Raw genomic sequence first — 17,424 nt, forward strand, 5'->3', positions numbered from 1 at the left:
TTATGAATGAAACTCCGTTGATCTTCTTGTATTCTTTCGTGCGTAGAGTCGTTGTCGTAATGTCGTGTATGAATGTGCCAATGGTTATCAGTGCGAATAACTATTAACGCGAGACGACATCGGTTTTCAGAATTGTGGAGCAACGGGCTGGCGGACAGGGCAGACCAACCTCAGATGATGCTGCGAAGGTCGCATCAGCAACGATTGCCGCTGCAGCAGCCGAGCAAGAGGGAGGAGGGCACGACTACTGGTTCGCACACGCGGAGATATCACTGCCCGAAATGCGAGAAGTCTTTCTCGCAGAGCTACTCGATGTACCGGCATTGCAGATACGAGTGTGACTCAATGCCGCGTTATCAGTGCCCTTATTGCGGCCACGTCAGCAAGTGGTCCCACTCGATCTACAATCATATTAGAAAGATCCACCCGGGGCAAAAGGTCATGCTGAACAAGCTCTACTAGTCCAGTGAGAAGAACGCTGTACGATATATCACTAAGATACAATATATATATATATATATATATATATATATATATATATATATACGCGATTGTTAATAAAATCGAAAATCTCATCTGCGTGCTCCCTTGAGAGCGATAAATGTTCCTATTTAAGCGGCGCTGCTTCTCTATGCGTTCTCGAAGGTTGACCAGCTGTCTGTGATACAGAGAACTTGAAAGGACAATTTGACATGATGTACAGTGACGGTTACGTGTCAATAACGGTTGTTCCGATTACGATTGTTTGTGTGTGTTTAACGTTGTGAGAATAAAATTGAAATGTGACAACCTTCGATCGCTCCCGAGGAGACGGCATCTCAAAATTCCTGCGAGATTTTCCCGTCCTCTTCGCCGTCCTCCTCGAATTCTCCCGCTATTAAGAGACATCGGTCGCGTATCGCCGTTCTAATGTGGATCCCCGTTTCTATTTGTGCTTACAGACTTCAGACCGATTGTCCTGCAGAAGTACCACGGCGTTCTGCGGAATTCCCGTCACACGCACAGACCTCAAACCTCCGTGAACCGGCGCGGCTTTCCCTGTCCCAGGTGCTCCCGTGTCTTCCGCACTTCCGGCGGTATGAGTCGACACTACCGGCTAGAATGCGTCGACATGCCTCGCTTCAAGTGTCCGCATTGCGAAATGCGTAGCAAGTATACGCAGGCGGTGTACAGGCACATCCGGGCGAAACACCGCAATATGGAGCTGCGATTCGTCAAGCTGTACTAAACGCGATTTAGAGACTGACGCTTATAATTTATATACACGTATCAAGACGGTATTAAATTTCCCCTTCTCTGAAAGAAAAATACTCTCCCTTTTCTCCCTTAGGATGTTATAAAAGGAGAATTTACATAGCGAATGAATATAAACGGTTTTAAAAAAAAAAAAATTGCACGTATTTGCGTATAATAAATTTTTTCCGCAACGCAATTGATTGGTAAATTAAATTTTCTGAATTGTTGTTAAATTTTTGTCGAATTGAATTTAGAGAAGGAATGTATTTCATATTTTTGGGGGGAGAAATTAATCATGACTATATAACTCGTAGCCACCTGTTTTTATTCTTACAATATGAATAGACTGTTATCAATCAAACTATAGGAAATTATAATTGCGGAAATGACAAGCTTCTGTGATAAAAACATGAAAATTTTTGTTGCGTTGCGTACAGATATAGTTACTACATTTAATTTATATATATTAATTTATATATATTAATTATAATTATATAGATATAGATGATAATAATTGTTACTAGAAGTCAAATCGATGCATTAAGATAAATGATTCCATTTATGCAAATATTTTGTAAAGTATAAAACAAGTGAATGTTTATGATGAAAATTTATATACATTTCATAAATGCAGTTATTTTTTTTTTTTTATTTCTCTTATCACATTGAAAGCAAGCATAACACCTTTCAAGCATTATTTGCAATTATTTCTTAAAATAATGAGGTGTTAAAAGATGCCTCAGTTCTTTTATTTTTTTTGATATTTTTTATTTTTAATGTAACAATTGTTTAATTATTATTTTAAAATTAATTTGATGAATGTATAAATTAAATATTAGGAGAATAAAAATCAAAGTTTGGAATCTAAAAAATCTTATGTGCATCATTAAGAAGTTACTTTACTTATTTGAAACTGATACTGATGATTTGAAACTTATGAATAAATTTTGTATATCTTTATATAATATTAATAATATGCTATTATATTATATTATATTATATAATATGATATAATATATGCTTTATATAATATATATTTGAAATCTGTTTGAAACGCACAAGATTTATATATTATTATCTTTACAAAGCTATTTTTGTAAATATAATTTTCTATAAATTTTCTGTAAATTATTGTTATACGTACAAATGCAGTATTATTGTTATATGTAAAAATGTTTTCTTATTAAAAGGGAACCAATTTGCTTATCAAATTATTAAAAATATTTTTATAATTATTTGAGAAATTTATTAAAAATTAAAAGTAAAAGATATATATATATATATATATATAAAAGATATAAGATTTTGTTTTTAACTTTTATCATATTTCTTTAAAACAATTAATATACATGCGGTATTTTAACATTATATTGGATCAAAAAAATAAATTACATTTATTCTTTACGAATAAGTGATATTGATATTCTATTTCTGTTGTAATAATAATATAATTCTAATTTTTAACATTCAGGAATTGTTGTGTTTGGATGTATCTGACTTGTAAAAATGATTAGACAAGCGATAAAAAAGTGAAAACAATGTTTTTAATGTTCCTCAATTCCCGTTTATTTTTTATTATTTTTTATTTTTATTCTCGTCATTCATTACTCATATTTTGAAATATTTGTATCAATATTTATGCTGTTAAAAATAAGAAATTTTTAAACGGATAAAATTTATCTTTTTAGCATATATTTTACGATATATGCAACATAATTTATTACATTATTATAATTTATATTAAACTAATTGTATTTTTTTATCTTAAATTAATTGAAAACGGATAAAGTGGAAAAATTTTGATCTCAAAGATGGATTTAAAAGTTAATACGAATATTCGTTAATGTGTTCTAGCATGTGTTAATAATCAATGTCTTAATACAAAAATATTTATATGTATGTATTTGAGAAGATTTTATAAATAATGAATCATTAGTAAAATGATTACGGAGAAGTTACCCAATTGATAATGATTACGAAGTAAACCCAATTGATAATTATCAACCAATTATTTCCTTGAATCTAAGCACTACATTATAAAGTGCATGATATATTTTATGTTGTATATTTATATCTAACTCATTAATCCCAATTATCAACTGCATTTTTTATCCAATTAAATAGATTGAACCGATTTAAATAGATTATCACAGGACGATGGTATTAAGTGCAAGAAAGATAATTGTTCACTTAGTGATATTTTCTGACGAATTCTTTTTTCGAAGTTTCTCTTTTCTTTGAATCGCTTCAATTTTTAGATCGTATTTTAATCATCATCATCATCATCCTTAAAGAAAAGCAGTGTATCATCCTTCAAAGTATGCAAACAATGTTCGCGCGTTCGAATGTAGATTTGCTTTTTATGTTTTCGCTTGATATCTCGTAAGTTGCCTATATTCCCTTGATACGACGATAAGTATATCTTCCAGGTTAATGGCCGCGGTCCAAATACGCGGTCCGAGTCACGTGTGTGTGTGTGTGTTTTGTTGAAATATCGGGGCGTTGATTTTTTTGAGAGCGCTCGAACGAAAGTGCCTACTCAATTCTTCTGATCTTGTAACACTTCTTCCAGGTAGAACCGTATCCTACAGCGACAGCTGGCCCAGCTTTCCCCATTGCACCGGTTCGACTGTCCTTCACAATTTTCCGTCGAAGGACTGTACGGCGCGACAACAACGATTCCGCGGTGATGATCGGGAGAACCGCTACTTCCGATGCATCTATTGCGAGTACCAGTCGAAGTACAGCTCGAACGTGTACAAGCATATGCGAAGGATTCACAAGCATATGCCCTTCTGCAAGCCAGATCGATTACAGTAAAGGGGCGAGAGACGCGGAAGCATTGGGGTTTATCATTTGCGAGAGAGAAATTGTTTGTCTTGAAAATTTATCTATATTTATATATGATGTTCGAATAGAACCTTATATTTTCAAAAGGCAAAATTTCTAACTGACTGATTTAGAAAGTATTTCAATAATCGATTTTAATAATCGAGGAATTAAATACACAATGTTAAGCACGAGGCTGTCAAAATCAGAATAACGAATTATTTGATCGATCGAGTTAATTCGCTAGTCCAGCTAATCATTTTAATAAATAATAAATTAACAGCGATTAATTTAACAATTATATTATTTTTGTATGTAAATACGCGTTGCATATTCTTATTATGTGTATTTTGTTCATATTTTATCTGTTCATATTTTTGATTTTAAATTTAAATATTTTGCATTATATTATTTTTTTAAATTTATATTAATATTTTGATTGAGGAAAGACTCAATAAAAGCTCAAGTTATATTCGAGAAGATAAACAGAGAGAAATTTTCCTTTTTCGAAATTGTACATTTGCCAAATTTCTGCGTTATTATTATTACGTCTTTGTTATTATTCTTTCTCCATTTAACCAAATGCCTCAAAGATGCTATTAAAAAAAATTAATTATTTTTTTACTCGTATATGCATATAAGTTACTTGTACAATTCTTTGTACGCCGAGCTTATTTTTAATTTTATGAGATCTACAGACCTACGAAGTATTATAAATAATGAATTACTAATTAATAATGAATTACTTATTTGTTTTTGAAATTTATATACTACAATTTGTGCTGTGGATTTGTAATCACAACTTCTTAATCATTGAGCAATAAAAATTGTTGTTTATATATTGACTGATTAAAAAAAAAAAATAATGCTATATTACCCTTCGTTACAATTCCTTACAATATTAATAATTTTTTAAAAAATTTATATTTGAAGATGATAATATTATCCGATTAGAAATTACATTTTTCTTTTTCAGGTTTAATGGTTTAATGGTTGGAAGTCTAAATAAAATTAAGACAATAAAAAAGATATTTGATAGCCATATTCTTTCCATTGTCATTATTTGTATTATTAAAAACAGATAGTTTTCTTAAAAAATTAAACTTAAATTATTTGATATCAATGCGAATTATTAATTCTCTCTTATTTTCTTAATTTTTATGTTGGTTGTTTTCCTTAATTCTTTATGTTTATCAGATTTAATCCTAAATATATTTTTAAGTATTCATATTAATTAAGATAAATGTAAAATACATCTTTTTATATAAAAATTTTTTAACATATCTATAATTACATAATAATTAGTAAGTTCATCATTTGTTTATCCACTTCTTCGATCCATTTTTAATAACATCAATTAATTATAAATCTTTTACGTCAAACCTTTTAAATTAGAAATATAAGCGCTAATTAAGCGCAATAAGATCTTTGTTTGATTCAATAAGATAAAAGAATAAATTTTATAGCAATATTATTATATTACTATTAAGATATATTGCCAAATATAATACTGCACTGTAGCATGTAAGTATTAATAAAAAAAGACTACAGCTCTATTTCTTGAGTCTTACAATAAGATTGAGTTCTCCTTAAGTTTGTGCGAAACATCGACATATTTCAATTGCTTTTGCTGATTTCGATTTCGATTTGTTTCTTTTTTCAGTTTTCCGTAGGCGTCGCCGAGCGTTCGAGCGTAATGAGGAGAGACACTTCTGCCCGAGGTGCAGCAGCTCGTTCAGCAAGAAAAGCAACATGATGACGCATTATAGGCATGAGTGCGGGAAAGAACCGAGGTTTCAGTGTCCTTACTGCGGAAAGAGGAACAGAAAGACTTCCAATACTTATAGACACATTAGAATGCACCATAAGGGTAGTATCATCCAGGCGTTACGGCTGTACTGAAACGAGAGTGGAAGACAAATGGTTTTCCTTCGAGATGCTGGTCAAACGAGTTATCGGTCCCCATCGCGAGGTCGCCGCCTTATTCGATGGACCAACCAGGTGATGTCGTAAAGGAGTACCGTACCTGAAGAGTCTACAGCGAAGAGTCTATTTTCGTCATATTTCGCTTGTTGGAGTTTCTCCCGGTGGATGTAACGTTCGGTCACGATAATAAGATCTCTAATTGCGACGTTGTTTCCTTTCTTCCTCAAGCCATTTCTTCCTCATTGTACTTACCCATTTTACCTGCTGAATCGGCGGACTTTTCTTGTTCTACCTGGTCCTCGTGGACCTTTCTATTCTCGTGGCTACTTTGCCATCCTCACGCGTATTTCTTCGATTGTGATGGCGTAGGCGCAATTTGGAGAGATCTCTTCGTTTATTCGTCTTTTGCTCATTCTTCTCCCCTTTTTAATCATGTCGCCTTGTTACGTTCTTTTTTTGTTTTTCTGGCCGCAGTTACGTCACGCTTCGCCCAATGTTCGCGATCCCGACTAACCGTGGCTCCCCTTCTTCCTGTTCGTAGGACGATTCCTGCAGCCCTACGACGCTCGTATCATGGACATCCTGAGGGTGAATTACGGCGGTAGCCAGAACGAGGTCAAGCACGAAAACGGACCCTTCTGGCAATCCGGGAAGATGGCGTACCACTGTCCCAGATGCAACGCCGGCTACACTTACAAAAAGACGCTGAAGACCCATATGAAATACGACTGCGGGAAGGAGCCGAGGTTTAAGTGCCCTTACTGCAGCAAGAGGGACAAGTGCTCGTCGAATATTTACAAGCACATCAGAATGCGGCATAATGGGAAACCGGTGTATGTGGACAGATTAGAGTCGTCTCGCTCTTCTTCTACCTCTTCCTTCCGCGACACACCGTCTGCCATCGGGCAGTCATCTTAATTTGCGTGGAACTAAATTGAAAGACTTTTGTGATACAGATGATACAAGTGGCTGTAAAAAAAAAGAAGAGACCGTTCTTTAGTCCTTTTGCCCGCTGTGTATATAATTATTTTAATTAATACAGAATATCTACCGGGAAAAACCTGGAAAATCTGCAATTCTCAAAGAATTTGCTTATGCCTTGAAAAAAAATCAGGAAATTCTCAGAGAATTTCTTTTTCGGGTTTTCTGACACGTCCTATAGTATCAAATTTAACTACATAACAAATTCGATTTTCTCTTTTTAACTCAAGACGGAAATATTTCGAATTTTATAATCTTCCTGAATTTTTTTGACAAACGGTTTGTTCATATGAGATATGTAATTATGAATGAAAGAAACGGAATATATTGTAATAAGTCTGATATAGAAAATATATATTGCGCGCATTTAGGCTATGTTAAGATACATTATTTCTTTTTTTTCTTCATTTTTTTTTAAATTTGTTTATTGAACTCCTTGTTTATTGAATGCTTATTAAATTGAATTTATTTTAGCTTGATTAAGAACGACGTATATAGAGAAAAGTTTTTTCTTTTTAAATCCTAGATCAAGATCGGAATATCCTACATTTATACATATTTGAGTGCTTCTCTTTTTTTTAAATTTGTTCTTTTTCTGCGTGCAAAAATGTAAGTTGCTCATTTCGCGTTTTGTTCATAAGTTTGAATAGAAGTCTGTAGATCTCTATACGTTATTGTAAATGTTAAAATATATTTCGATCTTCTTTTTTAGTGAATTGTGAATTCCTATCAAGTAAGAATTGCCTAATTCGCGACTGCAATAAAACAATCGAAGTGTACGTTTTTTAAAAGAATTTAAGTCTATTCTGAAAAGTTTTCCTTGTATAACGTATACGATTACGCGTTTATTTCTGCTTGCATTGAAGAAAAGCGGAATGTTTTTAAAGACAATTATTCTTCGATTATATTTCGAATGTGTGCCATTTGCGAACTCGTGTACAGTCGACAATCTGATTCGTTTACCATGCTCGAATGTATCGTATACCTCAATAAAGTAAAAGAGAACAATGTGACTGCGACGATTGAGAAAGTATGTCTGCACTTTCATCAAGTAGTTTCATCAAGTGTGATGATGATCGCATTGCATGATCATTCTCACATTAATTTTAATATAAGTTTTACATAAGTTTTCGGAATTGCGTTTTTATATGGTTCACTATCTGAACAATTAACGGTAGTCTCATTGTATTAATTAACTTTTACATGAATCTGTTCCGCATAAAACACAGATAGATTTTAGTTTTTATTTTCCAAAAATATGTAAATTTTCACGAATTTGTAATTTTCACGAGGTTTACAATATTGAGAAACTACATGTACATACAGCGAATAAAATTCGTATTTATTGCACGACGCTTGATTATTCAGTGACAAAATGAATGAAAATAAAGATAATCGTGTTTCACTTATCCCTCAGGACGCACTCGATGTCGCGTTTTGCGATTATGTATGCGAAGTATACCGGCTCTTTTTGTGCAACGAAACCAGATTCAAAACGTCTCGGAGCGTGGTGAGCGATGCCGATTTTCAATCTTTGCGATATTCAATCACGCGATATTCGTGCAAGGAATTATCGTACAGATTAAACACAGTGTAACGTAAAGCGACAAGAGTCTGGATGTACGATTCAATATGCTCGGGCTATCGCAGAATTAGAATACGTATCGTTTGTGCCGTGCGATCGTCGTTTTCAGTCTCAGGGAGCGTGTTTTACGTGCGTCGCTAATCGTAACCGGAAGCGACGTATTAATCTCCTGGCTTGCTTTCAGATTTGCAACTGTCGGAGTGGTGTACCGTAAGGCCGCACGTGACCAGCTACATCTGCCCGAAGTGCAACGCGGGTTTCCGCAGGACGTGGGATCTGATTAGGCATAAATGCGGCCAGATGCCGCGATACGCGTGTCCATATTGCCACAAAAAGGACAATTCGTCTTCGAACGTTTACAGACACATCAGACGATGGCACCCGAATCATCCTGTCGGTATCAACAGAATGTTCTGAACCATGCCGTTAACGTGATACCGATTGTTGACTGATAATATATTCCTGACGACTACGAATAAATTTTTGTCAAATGTTCCTTCACACGCAATTTTTAAATATAATTTTTTTTTATACCACGATCCTCCCTTTTCCGAACGCGTCTGTGACGCGCGATATATCTGAAATCTAAAAAAAATCTTATAATTTTATTGTGCACAGCAACTTGGACTCTTTAATTACTCTATATATATATATATATATATATATACATATGTTTTTTTAAATTTAAATTTAATTTTTTTATTCATTTTTGCTCTAATGATATTTTTATTTTTTATATTTTAATAATATAATATTAATGCTACGTTAATAAAAAACACATTATGTTAAGAGTAGTCAAATTACAATTCCATACATTCATGGTAAACATGATTATTGTATTTTAAATTTTGGTTATCTAATTTTAACAAAAGCTCACATGTAATATTGTTATACAGGTACAAAATTAGACGATCCATGTCAAGTAGAATATAAATGGATGCGGATAGAGCGACGATACGTGAGTTTATCATGCAGTGCGGTTTGACGTGTATCAATTTGTGATTGCAATTATAATTCGAGTTTCGAGTTTCATGCGAAATAAATCGTATGGCTTCATCTATGTTGTTTTTTGATTTTATTTCTGTCTTGTGTCGCATTCGCTTGTGGCGAGCATAACGACGAAGAAGCGAGAACGATCCATGTTTTGCAGATGAGATTTCGCATCTGTACGTAGGAGACTCGATCTTCCTTCCTGTCTTTCACAAATCTGACATCGATCGTTCTCGATTTCAAGCTATTGTCACATCCAGTCCGTGAGAATTCACTCTCACAGGATATTCCAGCTGAGGCGTGCGTTCGTCTTTTCTTTGCATTAATCTTATTCATTTCAATTTATTCGACGTCACGGATCCGTGCACATCCACGGTCTCGAGCGAGGGCGAAAAGCCCGAAAGAGCGAGCCGCGCAAAGATTGTCGCCACCACTAACTCGGCCCTTCGAATTTTTCAGGTGTTCGCGAGACCGTCGCGAGGAAGCGGCGCAAAGTATACTCCGTGAACAAGAGTCATTACTGTCCGCGCTGCAACCGCGGCTTCACCCTGAAGAAGAACATGACGCGGCATCTGCGCCACGAGTGCGGCATGGCGCCCAAGTACCAGTGCCCGTACTGCGACAAGCCTTCCAAATTCACGCAGAACATTTATGCGCACATCCGAAAGTATCATCCCGGTCAGGCGTTGTGCTTCAGACGATTGTACTGAGCGACCGTCCGAATACGTCGGTGCGATCGTCCTCCCGTTTCGTCTCTCCGTTTCGCTTTCGTTCCGTGTCCAGTATTTGAGAAGCACAGAAGGAGCGGAGATTGCTCGCCTGTGAAAAGGAAAATTCAATAAAATGTCTCTGTGCGAATCGAGTTGCCGTCAGAGCGTGTCTCTCTGATCCTGCTTCCGCGACGAGGTAGAGTCAAAAAATCGTTTTCCGTATATCGTTGAGACTCCGAGGTGCCGGGTGCAAGAGGCCGCATCTCGGAAAGTCGTCCGAATCGAAAACGAGAGCCTTCGCCTACCTTCTCGCTCTTTCTAACCGTGATCGGTCGTTCTCGATTTCAGGTGCTGCCAGACAGAGACGCGTTCACAAGCGGTTCATCTGCAAACGTTGCAACCGGCGGTACGTCTACAATCGGGATCTGACGAGGCACCAGATGTACGATTGCGGCAGATCGCCGCGCTTCAAATGCCCGTATTGCAGCCAGCGGGCCAAGTATCGCTCGACCATTTACAATCACGTGCGAGTGATACATCCCGAGATGTACGTGATGACGCTGGACCTCGGCGATGACGTCTGTCTCGCGTGAATGAACGGCCCTCGCGAAGAAATCGCGGACGGCGGACTTTTCATTTTCACGTGTACTTTCAACGACGAGGTTTTCAACGACAGATTTTTTTTTTAACGGAATTGTTCATTCTAATCCATGTTTATATGAGGAATAAAGCGGACACCCAAGTGACAACGTTTCATTCCCTGCAATCACTTTCGCCATTGTGTCAACAAGACTCAACACGTGTAATATGAATGTGGCTTTCCTCACGTTCGAACTTATCCGAGACACATTGTCAAAATGAGAAACTATAATATAAATATCATATTCGTATGCGAATGCGCTCTAGTCTTTTTTCCTAATTTACAATCTTTAGAAAGAGGATATAAGAAAATAAATGAAAATCTCCCACGTCATCCTCGCATTGATCTCGTTTGATTTCTTCACTTTGCAACAAGTAAGTTATCATATCGTACATCCCTTTTGTACTTACAGCTCGCCTTTTTTTTTTACCGTCGCAATGTCCGGGAATCCACATTATGTTTGCTCTTTGCTTCCTCGCTCGTTTACCTTTCAGAGTAAGAAATTAACGCGAGTGTCCAAATAAAATAAAAAAAAAAAAAAAGAAAGAAAATGCGGGTAAATGCAGCACGTGAAAGAGAACGTGCGTGTTCGTTTGTCGCTCTTAAGTGTGACCGTCCCCCTCGCTGGTGAGCCGCCGTTTTTTGACTGACGATCAACCTGTGCTTTACAGCTCTCTACAATCGCCCCTGTTACGTCGACGTCGCGCCACCCCCGATCAACACCGTCGGTCATCGGCGTCGATTCCGTACCAGATTAGGTGCGACGATGGGCACCTCGTCACCCGGCACTTACGAATGCCCCAAGTGCCGCAAGATCTACAAGTGGTACCGCGGTCTGCACAGGCATCTCGAATACGAGTGCGGCAAGACGCCGCGCTTCAAGTGCCCGCACTGCATCTACATCGGCAAGCATCGCTCGCACGTCTACTCGCACATCAAGAGCAATCACTTTAATCGTCCCATCTACGCCATCGATCTTCAGCAGAAATGAAGTCGCGACCGGTCTTAACCGAACGAGCCAGAACGAGCGAATTAGTTGCCGTTACAATTAGTTGTGCCGTTTCTTTCTCTCTCGCGCTTACCTCAAAGTGGTATCCTGGCAGATTCGACGGACGAACGGGACGAAGTGAAATTTGATAATCCACATGTGATTTTGCAATGTATAATCTTGCTAGATTTTTCTAACGATAAGAATCGTCGAGTCAGCGAAAGTGAAGGGTTACGTTATCGATATGATATTTTCGGACGTTAAAGACATTCGGACGGTGAATTTAATTAAACGACATTAGACTCTTTTAGTCAGTTAAGTAAACGCCTGTGATCTCACTCCAGCGAAACGATAAGATAATTCATTTCTTGAATATAACTAGCTAATGCAATATCTTATTATTATTATTGACAATTGTAGAGTATCCAATTTATTTATGAGCGTTATTAGTCTTCATAATTATATTTATTCTTATTTATGGATATATATTTATTTTAACAGTGAATTGATAGGTTTTTGCTATATAAATTTATTTGTTATAGATTTGACGTTGACTGTTCATGTATTATCTTGCATACGTCAAGATATGTAAAACTATCTTTCTAACGAGGTACTGAAACTGCATTATAACTCTTTGCAATTTATCGGTAATAAATAAGATCATTTAATACCGAAACCGACGGATATTGATGTATATAGTTCCGAATTATGTATCGTATTAGCTTTTATATGACTTGCAACATAATCTATAGAAAAGTAATAGAGGCACTTTTGTCCTCAGAAATGTAACTGTCCTGTACCAAATGTTCCCTTCCCGTTTTGACTTTTTGTCTCTTTATTTGTCTCTTGTCCTATTTTGCGCCTTTACTGTCGTGTTGTTTAACTTGATCATGTTCACCAACATTATTGTGACGGTCCCAACGACGTTATTTCCCGGTGATAGAGAATCCCCCCTGACGATACTTCTCGATAGCGCAGCAAGATCGCGAAGAGGGAGATCTTCGCAGGTGCCCGAAGTGTAAATGCATTCACGGGAAGTATCACGCGAGCGAGAGTGCCTCGCTCCGCCACTTCCGGCGACCGGCGAGTTATCCCCGAGGAGATCCAAGACGAGAACACGAAGAGGCTCGCGCGCGGAACTCGCCGTTGCGTTTTTCCCCCCGCCCCCCCACTAACCGGCTGCGAACTCTCTTTTTCCAGATGCGTTCCTGAAGTGGTCCCTGCAGAACTCACGTAGCGTCGACTACGTCCAGAGCATCCTGCCCCGCCATCAATGCCCGAACTGTCACCGCAGCTACAAGCACCGTAGCCACATGACGCGGCATTACAGATACGAGTGCGGCATACCGCAGCGATTTGAATGCCCGTACTGCAAGCACCACTTGCGACAGCGTACGCACGTGTGGACGCACATACGCACGTTCCATCCGGATCATGAGCTCTACTGCATCGACATCGTCACGAACTCGAGGCTCTCTTGGCAGGAGCACCGAAGTGACTAGGATTGGTCTCACCGAGCGCCTTCTGCCTTTAGTCGTTTAAAAAACTTGGACTGTTACATGTTTATTTAATTATAAATCCTCCTGACGTTTAATAGTTTATCAGTTGATATGTTTCAGAAAGGATATATCTTTGATATATTTATATATATTCTATTTTTCAGTTTTTTATATCTTTTAAATTTGTCTCCCTGTATAGGATGCGAGTAGGGTATTCCGCATTCTGTGTTTCGTAGCGTTATTTTCATAATGTACGTATTGCACATATTAATTAAAAATATCATATTATATTATGAAATTTTAATTAATGTGTATAGCATATTATGGAAATTACAATTATGAAATATAATGTGATATGTGAATCATGACTGTGGAAAGCTCAGATATATCGATAACTATTCTTAATCTTTATCTGAAATACTTTATAAAGTAAGTTCTAGTTATATCTGAAGACCCGTTTCAAGAAATTTTAAGAAATGAAAATTAAAAGAAAAATTTCAAAAAATTTATAAATTATAAGTAAATAACCTTATAGATATTATATATATATATTTATATAAATCAAGTTTTTAGTATCTTTGTGTTCTTAAGCTCAAATTGTTATTCTATCTAGAATTTACAGAAACGATTATAGTTGACGTCAAAATGATTGATCTTTTTCAGTGATTTCTCGAAACGTATTCGATTCCGTAAGAAGTATTTATTTTTTTCGTTTCTTTAATAAGACAAGTTTTCTTTTATTGGATATTGGATACATTTCAAGAGTCACTAAAAAGTATCTAGAATCGTTTCAACAGTTTTTACGCCAACTATGTTATATTATCTTATACGAATATTCTCTATCATGAAAGTTTTCTGCCGATTACGCATAACGATGATAGATTTATTTTCATGACAATCCTTTAATTGTTTCTAGTGTTTTCTCATTTCTAGATCATAGCTCGATGCGAAACGTATAATGAGTTGCATTTCACGAGTCACCAGTTTGCCAACGAAAGGAATCTATTGCGCTGTCAATAAATGTATAAAAAAACTTATAAAAATATATGGTTATTTCCGTCTTCGAGTTTTGATTTAAATAATATATTTGAATATTTTTTAATTAAAGACACGTGATTTCCCGAAACAATTTCCACAAAACTGTGATTTTTCCACAAAACTGAATTTTATATGACAGTTTCTTTTATTGTAGAATATGAAATATTCGTTGCTATTCTGGATTGCGTACGCTAATAAAGACAACTATTATTTGAGGAATATCTTTCTCTTTTCTCGCTCTTTCTTTTTTAGTTCACTGTTGTATCTCTAATGTAGTAGTAATGTTGTAGTGAACGATGAAGTCGACATTTTCGACTTTGTATCGAAATTGAAATGTTTAAATGAGCGATCTCGTTTACGTGATTTTCATAACTGACTTGTGCGCTAACATCACATTGCAGAAGACGTCCTTTACGAGGAAAATCGAAGGTTAATTCATTACTAAAACGCTTCCGCTTTTTTATGGGTTTCAGGTAATCTCTTCAAGCGAAAGAGAAACCGCGGGGAGATTTATTCGGACGTAGACGATACCCACGTTAACAGGCTAAACGGTCTGTACGAGTGTCCGAGTTGTCGCAATCTGTACCAGTGGAAGAAATCGATGCTATCGCATTTGCGTTATCAGTGCAAGCAACCGCCGAGATTCGAGTGCAGGTATTGCCCGGTCAAGAATTATCAGAAGGGGCACATCGTCCGTCACCTGCGCGTACATCACCCGCAACTGTCGCCGCTGTTCTTCGATCGACGGCTCAACACCGTATTTCGGCTCTGATTACGTATGCGTTCGTCCTCGCACATTGCGATTGTTATGTCCAATAAACTGCGCAGCTCTCCAATTGAGTGGCTAATTTATAAACAACCCCCCCACAAATCGCCTCACCAATCGTCGATGTCCGATTACCTTATTTTCGTTTTATCAGAGGAATGCGAATGCGTGTCCATTAAATAGTTAATCAACTAAGAATCATCGCTGCTTCTACTTCTTTCAGGTACGGATGCAGTTGTCTGTTAAAATAAAATGATACTGATAACGATGACTGTCTTGATGTATCAAGATCAGGACACACCTACCCCTCGATCGACAATCATCATGTCGGCCTCTTCCTTGTAAGATTAACATTGTGCCGTCTAGTTTGTATAAATTGATCTATTTACGATGCGTGTAGACGAAGACGGAAATGCTGAGTATGTGCAAAATCACGTTGCGAGGAGCGTCTTTTCGATTTAGCCATTTTTATTATGCGTTGCTTGCTGGAGAATCCGATGATGCAGCCTGAGCCAAACGGCCGGTGGCCATCGTAAAAATTTTTCTCTCTCGTGCGCACTCGAGCATGCCCTTCAGCATCTTCGTCTCCGTGTTTCAGGGCTCCACGAGGTGCCGCCATTCGGGCCGAACATGATCTGCAAGTATCGACCGGGAACAGACGGCAAGCACAATTCCGAGGCGTCCAGGAAATCGAGGATACGTACGCGTAAGGTCAACGCCGACAACATGAAGCCGTTCCAGTGCCAAAAATGCGGGCGTGGTTTCACCCTGAAGAGGAACAAGGATCGCCACGTGAACTACGAATGCGGCCACGAGCCGAGGTTTCAGTGCCCCTATTGCGGACTCCGAAGCAAACAAACCTCACCGGTTTACGCCCATATCAGGAAGAAACATCCGGAAGAGGAGGTCTTTATCTTCGACATGAAGCTCTGAGCACAACCTGAAGATTGCAAGCGTCTCTAGTTCCACGTTCCTCGATCTCGAGCTGTTCGAGTGAATTTCGTCTTTCCATTGAATTCACTTTCTACCTGTGTGATCGCACATCATCAGTGAAGAAATGTTTCTCAATCTCGCTTGTTATCGCCATATTTTCGTCAACTATAATAGAAGTGAAGCATATGACTTATATAATACATTTATATAAGTATATTTATATTTAATATAAATATTTAATAATATATTTATATTCAATATATTTATATTTAAGTTTATATATATATATATATATATAATATATTTTATGTTATATATTTATATATAATTTTAATACGTTTGTAATTAAAGTAATGCTTAAATTGATTTATTCAATTAGACGATACCAAATTTTTAAGCTCTAATGGATACAATATTAAAGAGGCTGTGATGTTTGAGAAAATTCTAATTCTAAGAAGTTTTCATCTTCTAAATAAAAATATTGCTGAATAAATATTGTTAAAATTTGTTAAATAAATTTTCTAAATTTAATGTCTTATTTAGTCTAGTTTCGAGTCCAGTTTCGAGATCTGAATCTTTCTTATTCTTGAAAAAAATTTTTAAATGTTATAAAGATATTCGCAAATGGCTGGTATCACGCGTGTTGAGAAACTGCCTGACACTACGCAAACCCAAGCGAAGAACGAAGCCAATCATCGGAAGACATTCTAACTTTGGGACAGTTAATATCGTACTTTAAGATTCGGAAAAAATTGTTGCTTCTACTTTATAAGAGAACTATGATTCGCTTGTACATTGTTTTATAAAATAAAGTTTTATCACAATTTTATCATGTCTGCCGCATGAAAAACGTATGGGTTTCAACACAAAGCGGCTGGATATTAAATGCCATTCTTGTTCACGTACCTTTGTCAAGTATACGACAAGTCGCAGGCAGGACGGATCTCTCATCACCCGAAGACTGCACAAACTTTGGCGTTTACGACTCCGATTTTTCTAATAGTTCTCTAGTTACGTAGATTCTCGTAAGCAGTAAGAATCACACGCTAGCGATTTTAGATTCCAATTTTAGACAGCATTTCGTAAAGTCACACCGTGCTTCTGCGTCACCGTAGCTCGCGCGACGGGCATTGCTGAATACAGATTCGTCAGGAAGATGTCGCACGGTTCACAAAGGTATTTTTTTCCACTAATGTAATTACAGCAAAGCATGAGTATCAATCCCTGGGGGGCAAACCCTCTCAATCGCTCCTACATCCAAGTCCGGAAGCTTATTAAAACTTTCGTTGACTAACTCCTTTTC

At 36.9% G+C, this 17,424-nt stretch overlaps 1 protein-coding gene across 33 annotated transcripts in view; it reads left to right on the plus strand.

The window, feature by feature from the left end:
• Window positions 1-17,424, plus strand: part of LOC105429033 (uncharacterized) — a 222,470-nt gene that overhangs the window by 70,815 nt on the left and 134,231 nt on the right. Inside the window, exon 7 of one of the 33 annotated variants that reach the window (XR_016141305.1) lies at window positions 15,787-17,297. The exons of 27 other annotated variants lie outside the window; for them this stretch is intronic. Coding sequence is in view for 5 of the 6 variants with exons in the window: in XM_011641705.3 (XP_011640007.2) it covers window positions 11,569-11,888 (320 nt within the window). In the remaining variant the exon portion in view is untranslated. Of the gene's footprint in view, window positions 1-941; window positions 3,195-3,808; window positions 4,932-11,568; window positions 12,562-13,085; window positions 14,446-14,895; window positions 17,298-17,424 lie in introns of those variants that run through there. 5 more of the 33 variants (XM_011641710.3, XM_011641709.3, XM_011641705.3 and 2 more) reach the window with 5 other exon arrangements.

Source organism: Pogonomyrmex barbatus, unplaced genomic scaffold (assembly GCF_055798465.1).
Source record: "Pogonomyrmex barbatus isolate J1 unplaced genomic scaffold, ASM5579846v1 scaffold9, whole genome shotgun sequence".
NCBI lineage: Eukaryota > Metazoa > Arthropoda > Insecta > Hymenoptera > Formicidae > Pogonomyrmex > Pogonomyrmex barbatus.